This window comes from Pogona vitticeps, chromosome 2 (genome assembly GCF_051106095.1).
Source record: "Pogona vitticeps strain Pit_001003342236 chromosome 2, PviZW2.1, whole genome shotgun sequence".
Lineage (NCBI taxonomy): Eukaryota > Metazoa > Chordata > Lepidosauria > Squamata > Agamidae > Pogona > Pogona vitticeps.
This window is the reverse complement of record NC_135784.1, coordinates 111,399,522-111,422,065: the sequence shown is the minus strand read 5'-3', so window position 1 is coordinate 111,422,065 and position 22,544 is coordinate 111,399,522. Positions and strand designations below refer to the sequence as shown.

The window sequence follows — 22,544 nt, the reverse complement described above, 5'->3', positions numbered from 1 at the left end:
GCTTTACAAATCACGCAGCCCAAGAAATGCAGATTAAGATCCAAAATGAAAAGTCTGGGGTGTGCTGACAAATATAAATGTCTTGGAATTTGGCTGAATGAACACCAGGAGCACAGTCGTGTCATAAAAGTCAGAACAGAGATGAACCAGAGCAGCTTCCCTAAGATGAAGAATGTAATATACAATAAAAAGTTAAAATTGGCTTGGAGCATGCACATTGTGTGGTGCCATGTATTCTGACTTATACTGTATGACAGTGAAATCATCGACTTTAATGCAGGCCATTACAGATATAAAAAGATAGAAGCATTTGAAATGTGGATTTATTTCAAGTTACCCAGAATTTCTTGGACTGAGAGGATAAAGAAGTACTAAACTGAATGAATAAAGACCAAGAAATCATAAAACACACAAAAAATGCAGAAAACTAGAACACTTCAGTCATGCAGTGAGAAACTAAAAGTATCAGTTGATACACTGATAATTTAAGGTCGATACAGTGGTGCCTCGCATAGTGATCGCTCCGTTGAGTGACGAAATCGCTTAGCGATGGAGTTTTTGCGACTGCAAAAGCAATCGCTTTGCGATGGTCCCTATGGGTTTTTTTCGCTTTGTGATGATCGCGGGGAAGCGATCATGGCAAAGCGACCCTTTTTTAACAGCTGATCGGCGGTTTCAAAATGGCCGTTGGGAATACAAAATGGCCGCCCTCTGTTTTCCCGCGCTTAAGAGGCAGCGAAAATGGCAGCGCTATGGAGGATTTTCGCTTAAAGTTGAGGTTTTAAGCCCACAGGAACGCATTAATTGCGTTTTAATGTATTTCTATGGGCTTTTTTATTTCACTTAGCGATGTTTTCGCTTAGCAACGTTTTTTTCCAGAACTGATTAACGTTGCTAAGCGAGGCACCACTGTAAATGGAAAAATAAGTGCAGAAAGGAACACTTTACTAACGATAAACCTTAGGGACTTGTTTGGATTCAACAGTACCTTCCTGTTCAGGACTGTCACATCACAGTCTGCCTTGGAGGGAGAGGAAGAAGAAGAAATGCTCCAACAGAAAGCCAATGCCACGTCAAGTTTGCAGAAACAGGCACGCCTGCTGTTATTGGTGTATAGAGAACCCACAAAACTCTGTCCAGCATTACCATGGTTCCTGTTGTTTCTACAATGATGTAAATTATTGCAACATGAACTTCCTTCATATGCATCTGAGGAAATGGACTGTGATCAGCAAAAGCTCACACTGAAATAATCCAGTCTCTACAATATTCTAACTTCTTTGCTTGTTTTGTTGTAGTTGATGTAGATTATCTGAATGCAAGACTGGGGAATACCTTTACTAGACCACCAAAATTACAAATATGAGTTAGTTTTTGACACCATATGGATCTTCATCAGGACAAGTACTATGGAGGTGCGGGCCATACAGATGGAACATAAAGGTTGCAAAAAATCATGCCCAGAGGTGTGTGCTATGCTCCTTGATTTAAAGCAAGTTGCAAAACAGGTGCTTCAGATTCAGATCAGAAATGCACGTTTTGAATTTTATCTCTGGTAGTATTGACTGGAATGCTTCTCCCAGTCTTGGGTTGTCGATCATTTATCATCCTCACCTACACATCACCCTATATGTGATTTCATGAAAGGTGTAATCTTACTTGCCTACACCTCTGGTCTTTGTCTACAGCCCCCATTTTGAACCTTTTAACAAAGGAGCCTGCCTGCACATCAGACCGATTTGTAGTATATTCAATATGAGATCTAGAGAAAGCTTGCACCCATTTTCTGCCCACTTGATTATCATAATAAAGGTACTATCATGATATGCATTCTTGGAGTTGCATACAAATAAAGTTTGTTTTAGTTCTTGGCTTTGTTTCTGTTTTGCTGTCACTGCTTTCAGATTCTTGTAAAATATGTTTTAACCATTATTGTTTCTATGCTTTTAATATTTTGTAAACTACTAGAGGTGACTCCTTTTTGAAGAAGAAAAGCAAGGTCTTTTTAAAATAAGTAATATGAAAGGCAGAGGAAGAAGGGAGAAAGTGGTGAGAAATACCTACTCTGTAGCTTTTTCTGGGTAGTTAAAAAAAGCAAATAGCTAAAAGGCAGACTGAAGAGTGACTGAGTAACACTTTTCCCTAAGATAACACTTAGATATCCCCACTCTCACTGAAAGTGCCATCAAATCCTCACCACCCTCTCTAGTTTGTTTCTTCCACTTCATAACCTGTATAATTTCCGAGGAAAGATTTATGCAATCACAGTAGCAGTCCAACACATGTGAAGGCTTCATCTCACCAGAGCTGTAAGAAGGGCAAGAAAAGTAAGGTACATGCGCCTTTTATGGATGCAGCTTCCATTGGAACTCACTCCCTGTGCATGCTTGCAAATCACAGGGCGATGCATTAATGCAACTTGCAAAGGTGCAGCAGGGTGCTTTTCAGAAGGCACAAAGAATCAGTGCAAGAATGGCACAGAAGTAAGGAGGCTGTTCTAATTCCTGCTGGCTTGACAGCTCCCAGTCCCATAATGCTCGCAAGGGGACCCTCACTGAATTATGGGACTGTGCGATCTACCCACCCACACCCCAAAGTCCCATACCTATTTTTCATTTACTCCCTACATATTCAGCAGTTGCCAGAGAATCGGAAAAGATCAGTCTACATCCCAATCCCAAAGAAGGGCAGTGCCAAAGAATGCTCCAACTACTGTACAATTGCACTCATTTCACACGCTAGCAAGGTTATGCTCAAAATCCTCCAAGGTAGTATGTGGACCAAGAACTCCCAGAAGTACAAGCTGGATTTCGAAAGAGCAGAAGAACTACAGATCAAATTGCTAACATGCACTGAATTATGGAAAAAGCCAGAGAGTTCCAGAAAAACATCTACTTCTGCTTCATTGACTACGCAAAAGCCTAACTATGGAAACTATGGCAAATTCTTAAAGAAATGGGAGTGCCTGACCACCTTATCTATCTCCTGAGAAATCTATACGTGGGACAGGAAGCAACAGTTAGAACTGGATATGGAACAACTGAGTGGTTCAAAATTGGGAAAGGAGTACAAGGCTGTACCAACATGAATTTGACCAAACTCCGGGAGGCAGTGGAAGACAGGAGGGCCTGGTGTGCTCTGGTCCACGGTGTTATGAAGAGTCGGACACGACTTAACAACTAAACAACAACAATGCCTACATAGAGGAACAGCTCCCCTGCAGACTCGTCACTTTCCCCATGTAGGAAGCAATGAAAGAGTGGGAGTGGCTAGCCATTCCTCTCCAAGCACCATGAGCTTACCTATGCAGAGGACATCTGAATGGGGCTTATAAATTAAAATGTAACCAAGCATTACAAATTTCAAACTTTTTGTTGTCCACATACATGGTCCCACATTGCCTACTCCCTCACTCCCTGCACGTTCTTTTCAGAAAGCATCAACCCCGGAATGAAAAAAGCAAGAATGAGGTGCGATTTTGTACTCTTTTCCTAGGCACAAAATTAACAGGTTGCAGTTCTCCATCACCTCACCCTATGCTTCTCGTCAGCTGAAATCCAAAAGTGCTCTGGATTAAGAGATCTCAATCTGGGGTCAGCAGATGCTGTTGGGCTGCAGCCACGGGAAATCTCAGGCAGCATGGTCTGAGATCCTGAGAGTTGCCATCTAACATGTCCCTTGTTGGGCCTTGGATGTAAAGACCAGTTGCAGAAACACCACTACTCTCATACAGTATCAAGCCCTTAATATGCAATGCCATCATCTAAGAAGAATATTATTAGTCTTCTGTCATCATCCATAAAACAATATAAAGCAAACAGAATTAAATGTAGGACTGAAAAATTTCTGAGCATAAAAGCATCCTGCCCTTTGTGATCATCAAATCGTCTCCTGCTGAAATTTGGACTTTGCACAACTCTAACCTTCTGCGGGGAAGAGGAACCTATGACCATGATCTGTCCCGAAGACTGATGGATCCTACTGGTTTCCAAAATGTCCCAGAAATTTTTCCAGATGATATGGCTGATGCTCCTTTCATCAGCTTTAGTTGATTGCCCAGCTGTGCCCCTACCTGGACAAGAAATGTCTAACAACAGTGGTTCATGCATTGACAAGCTCTAAACCAGACTACTGTTACACTCTCCACATAGAGCTGCCCTTGAAGCCAGCAGGTCCAAAACGTGGCTGCCAAACTAACCACAGGTACCAGTAGATATGAACACAGATCTCCAGCCTTGGCATGCCTTCTTTGGCTTTTTGTTGTCAGAAAGTCTCTCTCACAAAACAGCTATTCGCTCCTAACAGTCTGTGATTGTTAAAAATAGTGACACCTAAGGAAGATTAAAAAAGCTAATATCAGGAATCACACTTTCTCAGTCATGGCCGCTTCCTGTTGAAACAAGCATCCTACAGAGCTTCATCAGGGACCATCCCTCTTAGTTTTTAGTAAAATAAAACAGAATTATTTAAAGCTATCTTTTATTAGAGCTTTTAACCAATGATCTGACATGTCCATATGTTTAAAATGTGTTTGATTCTACTTTTTTGGTGAAGCTAGTGACATTTTTTAAAAATTAAATATTTGTTGTATTTTATATGGTTGATTTTAATGCAATTTGATGTGTTGTAAATGGCCCAGAGAGTATTTGCACTAATAAGTCAATATACAAGAAAAGGTAAATAAATAATAAATTCGTGCCTGAAATAGTATGCATGCTTCATTATAGGTTATTAGAATCCAAAGAGTACCGGATTAATCATGCTTAACTTAACAGAGCTAGTTTATTTAGATTGCAGTTGACTGAAACTCCAGGGGCCTAACTCAAGCAGGTCAGAAGTCTCCAGACAAATCTAACTAGTATTAATTGATATGTGATGTACACAGCATGTGAGAATTAAGCATTTTGCAGAATAAGCTCAGCTGTAAAGCTTAGAAAAAGGCATACAAGGGGCAGAATATCATACGCTAAACTCTAATGGCTAGAGTGATAATACAAAACTCCTGTGAAACGTATATATTGTCTTCTGGGAAAACATAATCTAACTTCCCTTTGTGTTTACCATTTTTAATTTATATGGTTCTGCCTTGAACAGCAAAGTGTGCCGCTTATATACCTCCCCATACTGCTTAAAGCACTCTCCGGGCAGTTTACAGTTTAATTATGCAGGCTTTTGTTGTTCTTTAGTCATTAAGTTGTGTCCGCCTATTCGTGACCCCATGAACCCAGGAGTTGGGTCAAATTCCTGTTGGTAGCTTTGGTGACACTGTCCAGCCATCTCGTCCTCTGTCGTCCCTTCTCCTCTTGCCCTCACACTTTCCCAACATCAGGGTCTTTATTATACAGGCTACACAACAGCAATCAGACATGAAGAAATTCAGCAGGTGAAGCTTCTCACAAAGAGCTTCGCTTTTTAAAAAAAAAAATCTTTCTTTGCAAAAGGTTATTGTAAACGGTACAGCTACTGGGCCTGTACCTTGGAGATAAATTGATTTTGTTTTGTTTTTCATTTAAGATGGCAAATCTATCCATATGTTTAAAAAAATACACAGAATATGATGATGGCCACTGATGAAGCCAGTATTGGTGATCTTTTTAAAAAAGAAATTACATCATATCTGGTCATTTGGATGTTGCCATAAGCCATGCATTGAAACATTTCCAAATAGGCTGCTGTGTCCCTCTGTTGCAACAGAAACAACAAAGAGTATTGTGGCACCTTATAAGACTGGCACATTTTATTTGGCATAAGCTTTGTAAACTGTAGCCCATAGGAGACATCTTAAGAAATTAAGATGACATATGCCCATGCAAAAATATGCCAAAAAAGGAAAAACAAAATCCCATTTGTTGCTCTTTAAGGTGCCACAAGACTTTCAGATATTTAGGAGAAATCCCATTTTCCAGCAACTCAAAATACCAGCATGGGAAGGCCTGATCTCAACTGGGGCCATGGTGAGGGCAAAAATTGAAACCCCATTCAGCCTTCCTCGGGGTGCCTATGCTGATGTCTCCCCACTCCATCTTGCATGCCAGGCCACACCACACGACAAGCATCACATCTGGTTCAGCTCTTAGGAAGAGAACTAGGAAAACCTGCAGCTGAAGAATATTTGCAATAAACATAACAGTATGGGGTCAAACTGCACATGACATAGATTTAGAATTGGATCTTTTGACTTCCTTGCAAAAAGAGAAGACAGAGCAGAATCCAGATTGGAGAGGAATACCAACACTACAGCAGGAAGGTGTTTATCTTTCCCTCCCTGTTGTCTTCCTGACCGCAGTGATTCCCAAGGTAATACTGGATACATTGTGGAGGGGAGAATCTGCTGCTTGATGGAAGTCCTTCCCCAAAGCTGCTGCTTCAATCCAGTCCAGAGTCCCCATGCCTGTTCTTTATTTAAAATGTAAATGCTAGGAGATTCACTCATGGTGACCTGCATTATTTGTCTCTCACAGTCCTAAAAGGAAGTGGAACATGTTCACACTTCTCAGAAAAACATAAATAGGGAAAAGCATTCCACATGCAAAGAAATACCCACCCCACCCAATTCAGATTTGTTCTGCCCTAATAATTGTTAGTTGGCTAGTTTAAAATTTGCTTTTTATACCTCTCCAAGACTGAATGGTATAACCTTCATGGATACAGAACATGGAATTCCCACCACACGAGAGATTCCATTTTATAGTAGGCTCTGGTAGGGAAAGCACTACTAAACCCACCGGCATGGAAAACGAGACAAGCAGCAGGATGAACAAGAGACAGAATTAAATGGCAGAACTAACAATAGAAATGCCATTTTGGAATCCACCTAGTGGAAGCGAATCGGCAACCCACAACGATAATCACCAAAGACATGGAACTGTCTTGCAGAGATTATGACTGGTAGTTTTAGAGAAGCTGAGGTCAGTTAAAATGACTATCCTTCCCTGCCAGTACATTTCAATTGCTCCTATCCTTGGAACTAATTACTTAGGAACCACAAGAAAAAATTACTACATAGTCTCAACACACTGAGCAGTTGTTCTGTCATTTAAAGCCAGCTCTGTTTCCTTAGCAATATCTTCCTCCCACAGCTTCCTGTTTCTGCATGCTACATTAGAGAGAGACATCAAGTACAGCTATATGAGTTTCAAAATGCACACGCAGATTTGCAAACCCACCCACACTTCCATATATTCATATTTAAAATAAAGCAACCTTACACTTGAGAAACTGCAAAGATTTCAGTGGACTTTATAAATCTAGACCAGTGATTCCCAACCTTGGGTAACTCAGGTGTTCTTGGACTGCAACTCCCAGAAGCCTTCACCACTAGCTGTGCTGACTGAGGTTTCTGGGAGTTCCAGTCCAAGGAGAAGAGAGCAATTCCGAATTTGGATATGGCACCAGGTTTAAAATGTTAGTTTTTCTTTCTCTAACCTCTCAACAATATGGGGAGGGTGGAATACCACTTTGTAAAATTGTGAGAGCACTCACTAGATGCTGCTTACACACAATGATATTTCCCCAGTGCCACAGCCTACAGTTGTAGCCTGCAGGCTCTCTCTCTCTCTCTCTCTCTCTCTCTCCTTGAATGGATGTGCTACAAAGAAGCCCAAATTGTGGCTTTTACATCATTCACTTTGCTGGCACTGCCTTAGCATTCCTCCTGAAATGTTTTGTTGTTCCCATATTCCAAGACCTAGAAGTTCTCTCTATCCTTCTGCTATCCTGCTGTCTTAGATCCCAGCTAGCGCTTCATACATTATGAAACACCCACTGCACCATTTCAGTGATGCTGATGAATGATACATAGAGCTCAGGTTGCCTAGGCAATTCAAGGGACTTGAATGATCACAACACTGGGATTGCAAGTTCTGAGCATTACCAATGATGCAGGCAGGCTGTGCCCAACAAGTGAAATAGCCACTTTGAGAGAATTGTGGCTTTCATGTCTTCCTGTGTCATAGCTGATGAGGAGCCAGAGAGGAATGGCAGAAGCTGAGTTTAGGGATAGTGATGCTTTGTTGGTCTAGGATTAACAATATATCTGCCAGGAGATAAGTTCTCTACAGCTGTGGTCCCCAACCTTGGGCCTCCAGATGTTCTTGGACTACAACTCCCAGAAGCCTTCACCACCTTTGCTGGTCAGGATTTCTGGGAGTTGAAGTTCAAGAACATCTGGAGGCCCAAAGTTGGGGACCACTGCTCTACAGTGACCATTCTCTCATTCTGGCTTTACCAGGTGCTTTTCTGTCCATTCAACTCAAGTTCAATGCTAAAATAATTATTCACATTTAGTAAAGGCACTTACCTGATTGACCATAAAAACAGGCTTATAAAGAACTGCTCAAACGGCCTAGCCTAGCGAGCCTATCTTACAAAATCACATCAAAATCCTATGGAGTCTGAGAGTCTCTTGCTAGAAGGTTCCAGACAGATACCTTTGGACCTTCACAAACATCAAAAATAAGAAATCACCTTCCCCCACTTATACTCAGTGGCATCTTGATCTCAAGGCCAAAAGAGACATGTGGGGACAGATCTGCCTGGTTAGTGACACTTTAAAGCAGCCATGAAGAATACTAGTTTTCAGTAGGTTAGTATTGTTGCAAGATAGCACTACTGCTGCTTCTATACCATGCTATGGGAAAAAAAATTAGTGTATTTTTTGCTCCTTAAGACGCACCAAATTTTTAGGAGAAGAAAACAGGAAAAAAATAATCTGGGAATTCCGGCCTGCTGGGCCAGCAGGGGTGAGGGTGGGGGAAGCCTCCAGAGGGTCCGAGATTGCCTTCCAGGGTCCTGGAATTAAGATTGGGAGGGTCCTGGAAGGCACTTTCGGACCCTTTGGAGGCTTTCCCCACCGTCACCCCTGCTGGCCCAGAAGACCGAAATTCCCAGATTATTTCTTTCCTGTTTTCTTCTCCTAAAACCTTGGTGAGTCTTATGGAGAGGTCTGTCTTGTGGAACACACCCTAGGACCCTTTGGAGGCTCACTAAGCCCCCCCCAGGGGGCCAGAGGGGGGAAATCACCACCTTCAGGGACTCTTCTGGAGCTTCCCAAGCCTCAGAAGAGTCCCGGAAGGTGGCCGTTTCGCCCCCTCTGGCCCTGTGGGGGGCACGGTGAGCCTCCAAAGGGTCCTAGGTTGTATTCCAGGATCCTTTGGAGGCTTACCCCGGGGTCTGAGGGGGCGAAATCACCACTTTCTGGGATTCTTTAGGCTTGGGAAACTTCAGAAGAGTCCCTGAAGGTGGTGATTTTGCTCCCTCTGGCCCCGTGGGGGGGGTAGGGTGAGCCTCCAAAGGGTCCTGGAACACACCCTACGACCCTTTGTAGGCTCACCCAACCCCCCACGGGGCCAGAGGGGGCGAAATCACTACCTTCAAGGACTCTTCTGAAGCTTCCCAAGCCTTAAAAGAGTCCCTGAAGGTGGCGATTTCACTCCATAAGACGCATACACTCCCCCCCCGACTTTTTTGGGGGAAAAGTGTGTCTTATGGAGCAAAAAATACAGTATTTTCCCTGACCAAGAACATAACAAGGAAGGAGCCCCCTGGAAAGGCAGGGTATAAATTAGTTTATAGCAGGAAAACAACATAGGAAAGGACTGAACATCCAAATTCCCAGTGTACTGTTCTGATTATTACCGGACCTTCCCATTGCAGTGGAAAGAATCAGGAAGAATATAATGAATCTCTTGTGCCAAATCTGTTATGATCTTTGGTTTTTCAAACTCTTTGTTTTAATTGGCTTTTAAAATGCCAAATGAAACATGCAATGTTTATCACTTAAAATAATGATTATCATTTAAGATGTAATGCCTGAAATCCCATTGTTTAGCACAGTAAGTTGCAACTTGAATAAGCCCATTAAATCAGGAGAGATTTGATCATAGCTCTTCTGTAAATTCAACTGAGTCAACGGGTCTACTCTAGTTGTGACTTACTATGCTAAACAACAGAATTTCAGCCAATGTTTATAAGATATTAAATGTACTGCTTTGTTGTCCATCACTTTTAGTAGACTCAGTAGGCAGAAAAGCTACCACAAATACTTATAATTGGCAAGAACTCACTGATAATACAAGTTATTTGACAGTCAATGAACAATCTCTGAATATGGTGGAATTTTACTCACTGAATGTTTTAAAGCAGAAGCTGGATGACCACCTGTCAGACATACCTTAGCTGCAGATTTCCTGCTTTGATAAGTGTTAGACTCCCATGACCCCCTTGGGGGTCCCTCTGAGAGCTAAAATTCTATGATCCCTTTATTCTAACATATAAATAATCCTGGATTATATTGAACTTATATAGGCAGCACAAAAATCATGGATATTCTAAAAAAAAGTTGTCATAGCTATTTCAGATAGAATCCTATTCTCTATTAATTTGTTTGCTTTGGGAAGTAATAACTACTGTATATCCAAGAGTATAGGAGCATACGTATTTATAAAGTGGAAGAGAAATACAGTATGGTGTTCTGACCATGTGTGTGTGTTTTTATTCCATACCATCATTATACTGCAAATCACTCTAAATGTCATATTGTGTTAACAACAACATGGCTTTGCCTCAGTCTTCCTCAAAATAACCTTATAAAGATGCAAACAGGAAAACCAAAGCTAAGGCATATATGCAGAAAATCCGTGGGGTTTCTGGTCTCCCAGAGCCAGTGTTTTCTGCTCCTGCCCCACAAGTGCTTCTCCTTGTAGTTATGCAAAACTCCTACTTGTGTTTGCTTCTCTCATTCTGTAAGCATTACGCAGGAACAGGTGGTCTTCTGATACAATAAGTTGTTTTTTGCATTGATTAACAAAAGGAAGTGAATTGCTGGACTCCTCTGGTTGTTAAAAGAGATGATTTAAAGCCAAAGAGATGAGACAATTGAGGTAACATCTGAGAAAGATTTTTTTTTCTGCTTCCTGTTCACTTCAGTCAAATCTCAAGTTTTGCAAAGATGAGTAAGTATTACAGAGACTCCCCAAGCCCCCCCCCTCCCAGCCTGCCCTCCTACACATTCCACTCAGGAATCTGAAGAGAACGCTCTGATTCCCATCAAAGAGAGACAGCACCAGAGACTGCAGACACAAACACTCATTTCTCTTCCTGAACTTCTGTGCCGAGCTGAGGAAGGGAACACGTTCCCACAGCCAACGTGCTGGCAAGAAATATTCACTCCCACTCCACACCAAATGCCACGAGCCCAACAGCAGCCTGCCTGCTGCTTAGCCACAGGAAAAAAAAAGACACACTATCCCCCTAGAAACGAGACACAAGCACCCTAGAAACGGCATCTCCTGCCTCCAGGAGAAATAGTACACATTACACTCTGACATCACCCAAAAACTACCCACACTCCTGGCTTAGTCCGAGTCACAACAACAGCTCTGAAATTGTCTTGTTCTGCATGGGTGGGTGGAGGGACACTATTCCTTTCACTAGACAAGTTTCTCTGGCCCTGCAGTGGAAATTCTGCTGTATGAAATTCAAAGTCCAGACCATCCCCTAAAGACAGCCGTCTCTCCACCCACATCCCCTACATGAAGGAAAAGGGATGCAGATAATTTGTGTAAGCGGCAGGGTTCATACATATTGCACTGGTGTGCTTCCAAGTCAAGAGTAAGTACAACAAAGACATGCCTTCCAGCAATGCATGCAAAGACATGCTCTCCCTCTGTAGGACTTACAGGGCAAAGCTTCCCTGGAGGGGAAATGAATATCAACAAGGGTTTTAAAGTTCATTGCCAAGTCAACAATTTGTGCCCAAATACAGTCTCTGATTTGGGGCCATCTATAAATGTATAAAGACTGAGAGTATTCCCACTCTTATGTCTGAGGAAGTGGACGTGTCCACAAAAGTTCACATTTTATAGCAGTTGGTCTTTAAGGTGCCACAATGCTTTTGTCTTTTTAATTTTTCTTTCCTTTTGGTCTGATATGCTAGCACAAACTAACAGGGCTACCTCTTCTAAAACCTTTTAGGCCACAACTTGACCTCACTAATCAGCATGTTTCTGAAACAGAAGGACCTTGGTACAGATGACAGGTTAAACACCCATTCATGCATGCATTCAATGAGAGTGATGACATCAGATACTGTAATCACAACTTAATGCCACCTCCTCCTTTTCCCCCTAGACCAGTGGTCCCCAACCTTGGGCCTCCAGATGTTCTTGGACTACAGCCCCCAGAAGCCTTCACCACCACATCTGCTAGCCAGGATTTCTGGGAGCTGAAGTCCAAAAACATCTGGAGGCCCAAGGTTGAGGACCACTGCCCTAGACCCATAAAGGAGGTAAAGGTAAAGGTTCCCCTTGACATTTAGTCCAGTCGTGTCCAACTCTAGAGGTCGGTGCTCATCCCCGTCTCCAAACTGTAGAGCCAGCGTTTGTCCAAAGACAGTTTCTGTGGTCACGTGGCCAGCACAACTAGACATGGAATGCTGTTACCTTCCCACCGAGATGGTACCTATTTATCTACTCACATTTTTACATGCTTTCGAACTGCTAGGTTGGCAGAAGTACTAGGTTGGCAGGAGTGACCCATAAAGGAAGGCTTGGCTAAACTAGGAACGTTTTAATTATTTATCTATGTATACACATAGATAAATAATAAATAAATAGATAAATAATAAATAAATAGATAAATAGATAGGAGGAGAGGCGGTGGAGGATAGGAGGGCCTGGCGTGCTCTGGTCCATGGGGTCACGAAGAGTCGGACACGACTAAATGACTGAACAAACAAAACACACAATTACTGTTTGTGCTACAAACTTCTATGGATTGCCACTGGCTTGAAAGTTCCCAAAACACCTTAACTTCATGGTGTGGCATTGTCAGTCTGTATCCTACCAATATAACTCAAATCTGCACATACTATTAAAGAACTTCACCAATTCCTCCAGAGTAGTTCTAACTTCTTTTTCCCCCTGATCATTTCCCACAATAACTAACAATGAAACCATGTAGCCTTGTGTTGTGCTCACTGTAGCGAGCACGCTGAAGCCTCTATTATCTCAGGCCTCCAGGAGGTGCTCACTCTTCTTCCTTAGTTGCTGCCACCAGGTATTGCTGTTTCAATACCCATTATTCAATGAGACATGTGTTACTTTGAAAGTTAAACTTGTTTATTTGATCAGTAATATATAATAGGCAAATCACAAGTTGCTAATCAATCTCTCTCACTCACTGAACTCACTGACACACAGAACCCTACTCTCACTGACTTCCTGGCTCACAGACTCACATTCTTCATCTCATACTCCATACACCTCCCTTTATATCCAAGCCCCTCCCCCTTTAGCACCACCTTCCGTTCACTCATTGGCTCCTTTTCCACTGCTCAGCTGTGACGGACAGGTGAGGGCAGGGCTGAACGCTACACTCACTAGGCGGGACAGGATGGCTCCTATGTCCACTAGTACTTCACAGAACAGATTGCTATTATGAAAAGATGCAGTTTCTTTATTTTAATTTTTACGCAAAGGCAAATGTGCCCCTGAGTGTCTCCCATGATCCCCTTAATACAAAGAAATCACACAGTACTTTACCAGCCTTCAGATCCTCTGAAAGTTATATAGCAACCTTTCCCTGATAAGGAAGCACAAAAAAGGGGGTTCCTGCTGGCAGGACTCAAGCTCACTTTACATTTCCTGCTGTACTGTTTTTCTCACACACAGAGAGGCAACTAGAACACCCTGGTGTTGCCTCCCGTGGGTACTTTTTAATTACTGCTTTTATTGGTATCTGTATCTCACATTCCTCCTTGCAAAAGAGTTTCCCTTCCTTCTCTGGACCCCAGTGTTATTTCAAGTGTTCTGAGGACGCTTGTGTAAAAGCATAACCCTTCCTTCCTGAGGGGCCTAAGAAGCCCCATTCATGCCTGCTGGGTCACACAGCTAGGTGCTTGGAATGCTCATCCTTCCTTCCCTGTACAATTCAGTCATCTGCGGGCCAACTTTGGGTATCATTTCAAGGGAAAGTGAACAATCCTGCTCAGAACAAGCCTTGCAGGTTGAGGCTGAAGTTCTCAGATGCTTCCCTCCATTACAGTCTCCCATCCCTAGGCTACCCTGGGGAAGTTCAGCCAATGTCCAGCACTGATTGGTGTCTTCCATGCATAACTGATGTGGAGTGTTGTCAATTTCCTGATTGATGGGTGGAGGCATTGCTGCTGGGGCTGCTATTCATGTGTCAGTCCATGCTGGTTCAGAGGCATCTATTTCTGCACCCACTATTCTGTTGTGTTTGCTGTTGTTCGTGCAATAAACGACAACTACATCAGGCTAACCTTAGCCCTGTGTGAGCACATCAACTTGGGCACACAAGAAGAGTCATCTGCCACGTCTTGTTTGCCCTCCAAGGGTCCCTGCCAATGATATATGGCAGGCACGGGGTGGATCCCTTCTCCAAAGTATTACCCTACAGTGATCTATCTATCATCTGGAATGCAGAGGCAAGAGGGACTAGAAGGGGCAGGAAGATGAGGAAGGCAGGGAAAAGCCCAGCAGGCTTTCCTGCCGAGAGGAGGATAAAAAGGTGGCAGACAAAAAACTCAAGGCAGTGGGTGGAGAAGAGGAGGAAGAGAGTGAAATCATAGATTGGGCCAGTGCTCCAGAGCAGAGTGGGGAGAAGTATGACCCCACACTAAATGCAGGATAGGCAGCTCCATTCTTCCTTTGGGCCCCATTCTCCCCTATTCTTTGCTGAAAGGACTGATCCTAGAGGATTTTAGAGAATCCCACAGAACTGAGGGTTACACCCGAAAGCACGAAGCAGGACCCTGCTCCAGTTACAGAACCATGCCTGACCCAACCGCCATTTGTATCAGGGAGAGACATTTTATGTACCTGCGACAGCTGGCCAAAGACATTCGAGAGTTGTAGACTGTTGACAATTTGTTGTACTACTCAAATGCAAGGTGGGGTGAAGTCAACCACACATTTCCCAGCTATAGATGACTTGCGAGAGTTAATTCCTCTATAGTGGGGACGGGAAGATAGAGATGAGTTGTAAAGAGTTTGGAATAAATATTTTCTGATTAAATCGGCTTCAGGGTCTCCTTTAGGATGATGACTGATACTGTGGTGTCTCCACACTGATGCTTACAAAGTTAGACCATTGAAACACTAACTTGTGAAGGCTGGTCATGCAACATCACTTACAGTTACCTTTTTATTCACTGCCACTCTGCATAAACCCATCTGATATCTGCACCGTATTATTACAAGAATAGCAGTTTACAGGTCAAGCTGTAAGGAAGCAATTTGAAGACTAATCTGTAGGACCAGTTTAGCTCAATCATCACGTAATAGGTTAGATAGTAATGCAATTAAAATTGTGAATATAGGTTGCTCTCTAGTGGTGGACATGTGCCGCTGCAGTCTAAGAGGAAATTTTATTTCCATAAGGACGGTAAAAAGCAAATGCATTTAGTTCTTCAGAACTGACTGAAATGCAGCTGTTGTTGGTCCTCTTTCTGAGGCAAAGCTGCACTAGAAATGCAAATAAATATGCAAACAACAGATAGGATATCTATAGGATTTCTACTCCAGGCGTTTAACAGAAGAACACACAACAGATTGTGGTTGGCTGCTGCCCCCCACTGGATTATGGAAGAAACAACACTGAGGATCAAAAGTCCAGCCTTTGCAAAGAAAAGGAAGATTATAAAATGGCCACAGAACATGCCACTGGCATTGACAATGATGAATGCTTTTGGATAACAAAGCCAAAAATGCATGGAAGCCTAATTGGTAATTTGGTAAACCGGGGACATTCACTCAAATTGAGTTTTGGGAGAGTGAGAACAAAAAAAAATATTTCTTAATGCAGCGTATTGTTAGTCTGTGGAACTCCTTGCCACAGGATGTGGTGATGGCATCTGGCCTAGATGCCTTTAAAAGAGGATTGGACAGATTCCTCGAGGAAAAGTCAATTGCAGGTTACAAGCCATTATGTATAATTTCCAGGCTTAAAAGGAAGGTACAGTACCTCCAAATGCCAGATGCAGGGGAGGGGTATCAGGAGACAGGTATCTAGTGGCCTCATGTGTTCCCAGAGGCATCTGGTGGGGCCACTGCAAGATACAGGAAGTTGGACTAGCTGGGCCTTTGGTCTGATCCAGCAGGGTTCTTATGTTCTTATGTAATATTTTATAGTTCCACACAGCCTGCTAAGGCACTACCCAGGGACAATTACCCATTTCATATGTCTGCTACTCCTGTTGGCAGTCCAGCCTGGACATAGTGTTTCCATAGGAGAGTACAAAATGAGATGCAAGCAACTAACATGATCATAGGACAAATTGAGATCAATAGTGTTAGAAAGGGAAAGTAGTATTAGAAATAACTACAGGAAGGATCTCTAGACAAAGACAGACACATGAGATCTTATGTATCTACAACTATATATGCATAGCTCGTCCTTTGTTTTAGAAGATGATTTTTGTCCGATTTATCAGGAATAGTGGGGACAAGTTAGCAGTTCCTGTATTTATTGGACTGTTGGGATGTTTACGTCCTTGCATTCCCATTTGAATTAAACAATCCTTGATTCTCTTTATTAAAAAAAATTCAGGCCCCTGTTTAACAGCCTTTTGTCATACATTTTGGTCTTCAATAAGAGCTTCCCAACATATGGACATAGTCAATATTAAATTCTTTCAAAGTCGTCTTCAGTACATCTTTCATCCACTAGACAATCAAGCACCTGCAGCAAGTTCTGCCTAGAAGATACTCTCTGAGAGATGGTGATTCAACATCCTGACAACATGGCCAGCCCATTGAAGTTGTTCTTCCAAAATTGTAAAAATGCCTGTCATCTGTGTTTGCTCCAGGATTTCACTGTCAGGAACTTTATCTAGCCCTTGGATGTCAAGAATTCTCTGAAGACCTTTAAGATGAAAGTGACTAGGCTTTCTTCTGTGATATCCATCCATAAAGCAGAGAATATAGAACAACTTTGTACATTGTTGGCTTAATAGAAAGACTAATTCCACACAGAGGATCGACGTCTTCCAAAAGGAGTGCTGGCTTTAGAGAATCACGAGGTCATTTTATCATTACTCAGAACACAGGAGAAGACGGTGCTTCCAAGATATGTAAACTTATCCACTGCAGAAACGGAGTGTTTGAGTACCTACAGAACTGGTTTTTAATAAGGTATACTCAGAGAAGATTGGTCCATCACCACTCTCTTATCAGTACTGATCTTCAAGTCAAAACTGTTGCAAACAGAGGAAAATGAACTGAGAGTTCTTTGCACATCTGGAAGTGTGGTTGCATTAAGGGAACAATCACTGGCAAACAAGTAGCTCATGCACTGTGCAAAATGAAACTTGTGTGATGGTCTGAAGATGCCACAGATTAAACAGTTTCCTAACAGTGTGATACTGAAGGTCAAAATCAGGGAATTCTTGAACAATGTACATGAATTTCTCAGAACATCCAAATTTCCCATATACCTTCTCCACATCCCATGTCAAAAGCATTAATCTGATCTATAAATGCTATGTAGAAATGTACATACCACTCTTGATACTTTTTTTGTAGCTGTCAAATGACCTTAGAGTCTAAGGTGCATGCACAGAGCGCCACTGGCACTGCACAGCAGCCACCAGTATTGAAGCCTGTTTAGTTCTGGGTTTTGGATGAAACCCCACCCTGTGGGCAGATGGGTGAGGCTTCCACACAGCGGGGATGAAAATCAGAGGGAACTTTTTTTTCTCCAATAGCTAGTAATTAACTGCTACTCCCAATAAGACCAGTTAGCTCAGTGTGATTTAGCTAAGTGGTGCCTTATCACTCAACAACTGTTTCAGGGGCTTCTCTCTTAATTCGTTTAGTCGTTTAGTCATGTCCGACTCTTCGTGACCCCATGGACCAGAGCACGCCAGGCCCTCCTGTCTTCTACTGCCTCCCGGAGTTGTGTCAGATTCATGTTGGTTGCTTCGCAGACGCTGTCCAGCCATCTCATCCTCGGTCGTCCCCTTCTCTCTCTTAATAAGGACTAGCAATAAGATGCAAGCTATCGTGTCCGAAGAGTTTATTCCAAATGTGTTTAAAGTCATAACATGAATGAGGCAAAGGCTTTATGAAAGTACTGTATTTTTAAGTACCTTCTGCTTGTCAAAATTCGGAAAATTAAAATCATTATAGGAACATTATTTCTAACACATTGTTTTGCTCTTTAAAAGGGAAAGAGCCTACAAGGGTACTATGATTATGTTTGCAAGGCAATTCATACGTTCAAAGTACTATACAGATGATGGTGATTATAAAAATAATCCTTGGGCATTGGGTTTAAAATACGAAACAGGAAAAAAAACTCTTTTATTTTAGCAGCTTTTAAAATTGAAATCTACCCATTCCACGGAGCATACAATGTACTACTGTTTAACAGTCTGACATAAGAATGGAAGTATGAAATAAAACCAAACAAGTAAATATGAATAGCTTTTCATTAAAAATGAATCCCCATTTTAAATATTCAAAAATGCACAAACACATACACATACATACACTTTCTAAAGGTAGCAAAAGGGCAGGATCTGGCATATCACCTCAAGGAGGAACTTTTACAATTTTGCTTTGGCAGCGACAAGTATCTCACCAATATTTCTTTGAAAATTATCTCACTTGAAGATGGGGTGAGTGCATACATTCACAAAGCAGGAGGATGATTCTAAAAGCAAGAGCACTCTACTCTAACAGTAGCAACCTGCAGATTGTATCCACAAGACAGGTAATAGCTGCTGCAGCTGACAGAATACCAGTTTTGTGTGCTGTTGGTGTGATGTTCTGTGAGGAAGAGTCAAAAATAACCGTTGAGTTGAAGACTTTGCCTCAAGCAGCAATGAACTAGGGAGCCATTTAGGGAGAAGTAGGTTTGGGTTCAAAGAATGTGTTACATTGTCTTGCACCATCCCCTTCATCAATGCCAAAAGAAACTGACAAATTATGTAGGCAAATGTTGCACCAATAGCAAGGCTTAAGGTTAGTTAAAGATGGAATTGTGGTTGCCAGGTTCCTGGTCTACAGAAAGGGAGGCAGCTAACATGTTAGATATCACAAAAAATATTAACAAATATCATGTGGGCATAGAATATGGTGGCACACACTATTATAGAAAATTCTTTGTGCTGATGTTCAATGCATTCCAACTAATTTTTTTATTTCCAGATGCATACTGGAAAGCTATCTATTCTTGCAAGCCTCCCCTGTGTAGTCCAGCCTGGCATGTAAACACTGCATTTTAATTCTGTGTGTTGTTATGGCTTATAATATATTATTGCTGAATACCACTCTGTAAACCTCCAGCTGAAGATATTTATGAACTATCGGGGAAAAAAATGTTTTTAAAAAAACCTTTTCATGGCCCCTTGAGCCATGTGAGTAGCACTTGAACTGCCTGCATCTGGTCTATATAAATGGGAAGTGAAGAACTCAGCATCTGGAACATTCCTGCCCTCCTGCATAAAAGGAGTACAACTATGCGAATCTGTTGCCAGAGGCACAAAGTGCATGTGGTGCTGTGAAAGGCAGCATGGACAGACAGAACCCATGGCTCAGGCAACGATGATCACGAAGTCTTGTGATTCAGTCCTGTTCCGCTTACGCCTTTAGGGAGCAGGCTGGGGAGAACACGGTGATATACAACATCTTCGTCAGCTATATACTCGCCGTATTTGCACGGCACACCCAGATAAATGGATGAGTAAGCCTGTTGCAGCAGAACCAACAAGTAGTCTTGCAGTACCTTATAAAACAGCACACATTCACTGTGATAGATGCTTTCACTGGCCATAGCCACTTTCAACTGGCAAACTGATTTTTTTGCTTAAGTGTGCAAGAACATATGTCCTGTCTTTGAGAGACTGAAAGAACACTGAATGGATTTCAGTACTACAGAAAGCAAAACTGACTACAGAATCCAATCAAAAGAACGCAAGGCCCACCTATCATGGTTGAAGCCCACTGTTGACTCTCAGTAAAACAAGAGGAAAAGACAAGAGTGTAAACTAGCACTAAGGAAAGTTAATTGCTTTCTGATTTGCTGAAACCAAATTCAACCAGAGCAAACACTGCAAAATTGGGCCTCAATACATCTTCAAAATTAAGACTAGTGATATCAATGTATATAAACATGTGTAGAGAAACAGTTACTTTATATCTCACCACTATTCCTGTTTATTTTACTAATACTATTGATTTGGCTATGCTTATTCATCTCCTGAAAGGCTCTTGCACAGATACTAAGTTCTATATTAATTTGTTTTGCATACTGTATGTATTGCACTACTTGATACTTTTGCTTCTCTTTGTTTTGTTGGTTTGTTTGTATCACAACGAACCTGGCAAAGTGGACTTTGGACCATAAAAGATTATGTCATAGTAAAAAGATGTCTCAGGACTTTGTAATACAGTACTTTTTGCTGCAATCGCTTCAAAAATCCAAGAAAGCTCTTTCATACACGCACATATTTGGCAGCTTCTAATGCCCAAGGCCAGGGTGGATAAATCTGGCCCTTCAGATATTTTTGAATTACAACTCCCATCAATTATGTTGACTAAGACACAATTAAGAGATAAATTATAAGACAAAAAACATGCAGAAATTCAGTTACCCACCCCTCTGCAAAGACAAATCAGTGCTTCCTTCTACTGGCTCACAGGATTTCTCACTTTAGAGCACATGTCCCAACCTATCTGGAAGCCAAACCATCTGCTGTGGTATCCTTTTCCTCCAACTCCATAAAGAGTGTGAAATTCTACACTGACAGGTGCTTATTAACAATAATTATCTTACCTTTCCTATGCTGCCAGGAATCACTGTAGCTCTGAATCCTCCTCCCGCTACACTGCATATACAGTACAGTATCTTGGATTTTGAGTAAGAATAGTCCAAAACTGTATTCCTTGCATCAGACCAGCCCTACCATTAGCAGAATGAGGTGGTCACTCAGAAGATCCAAAGGGAGCAACAACCCCTCTGTTGCCTTTAACTTCTGTTAGGGGTCAGAGCTGTGTTTCCCACCTGGCCCCATCAGCAGAATTCTGTTTACTCAAGTTGGCTCTAGCTACAAGTCTGGTCAGTTTCTGCATGTGGGTAGATGGATGGGGCAGAATGCCTTGGACCACCCTGTTCTTGAAACTCAAGATCATCATCATCCTCGCCTTTACTGTTCTCCTTCTGCAAATACCAGCGAAGGAGTATTGTACACTTCATGCATGCTAATTAAACCAAGTGCAAAGCACGGAAAGCTTATATCAGAATAAATCTGTTACTCTTCGAAGCATCCACGCTTAAATCAGACATTGATGGGGTGATAAGAGACGACACCCTTCCCGCCATGGTCGATCCCTGCACTTACCCCGGGGAAAGGCGTCTGGGATCCAGCAGCTGGCGGTGCTATTGCTGCTGCTAAAACTGATGCGCATGGCTACCGCCAGCGGAGCAGACTCGGTGTTGCCCATGGTAGTTCCTCGGACGACAAGGAGGCTGCAGGGAGGTCTGGTTCTCGCAGCCTGTGAAGCTACCTGGCCGTCTTGCGGTGGCGGGACGAGCGAGGGGCTCGCCGGACTTCGGCCTCTGGCAACTCCAAGGGCTCCCGCCGGATCTCGAGTTCAAACCCGGCACGTGAGCCAGGCAGGCGACCAATGGAGGAGAGCGCGCGCGGAACACCTGCCAATGGGCGGGCAGGAGGGCCGCTGCGAGTTCGCCTGTCCCGACGACGACGCCTCCTCCTCGGCGCCTTCCCGGCCGTGCTTCTTGGGGAGAAGACGCAGCAGCTGCTGGGCGGGAGGGTGCCCGCGCGTGCCGGCCATACGCAGGGAGCCCTAGCTTTTGTTGTCTGTTTAGGTATACAAATACCAGGTGTGTAGATAAGTCCCGTTAGGTATGTGGACGCGAGTGTGCTTAATACGGACCTGAGAAACGTAGAGTTAAAGAGGCGCGCTTCCGAACGAAGCAGGAAAGGGCTCCACTCACTCCAGCTTGGGATACCTCTCTTCTAGGCGACGTTTCAAATGCGTAACTGAAGGCCCCCCCCCTGCGCCTCCTCCTCCTTATCACGCATTGCCTCTGGTCAAAACAAGCTTAGCCCGACGTTGCTTCGTCGTCCCCTTTCCATCCCAGTTCCTAATAAATACGTGCAAAAAAATGAAGGCAAGCCAAAACGCAGCGAGTAGTAGTCGAAGCCCTGCAATGATTCGGCCCCCAGGACTGAGGCGGGGGTGGGTGGGTGGAGTTTTCCTCCCCCTTCCCTCACACAAGCTTTGCAATAGCCAGGCTAAGGAAAGCCTTGCGGGACTTAAAAGCTTGTTTGTTGTCGAGAAGCGAACATCCGAATAAAGAAAGCTGTTTAGGCGCCCTCCTTTAGCGCTTTTACTCAAGGCGCCACAGCTCCCCTTTTTGGAGGAGGCTGGAATGGAGGGTTTCCCGCGCCGAATTCGTCACGAAGGCTTCGCTAACGCCTGGAAACCACGTTATGGTGGAAGAGCCTGCCTCTGTGGGAGCGGAGAAGAGGCACAAGCCGCGGAAGAGGACTGGGA

The 22,544-nt window shown here is 43.0% G+C and overlaps 1 protein-coding gene across 1 annotated transcript in view; it reads right to left on the bottom strand.

The window, feature by feature from the left end:
- Positions 1-22,157, bottom strand: part of NEURL1B (neuralized E3 ubiquitin protein ligase 1B) — a 248,430-nt gene extending 226,273 nt beyond the window's left edge. The window contains exon 1 of the mRNA XM_020806881.3: positions 21,365-22,157. Within this exon, the coding sequence (XP_020662540.3) occupies positions 21,365-21,467 (103 nt within the window). The 5' untranslated portion in view covers positions 21,468-22,157. The remainder of the gene's footprint in view (positions 1-21,364) is intronic.
- Positions 22,158-22,544: the final 387 nt, after the last annotated feature.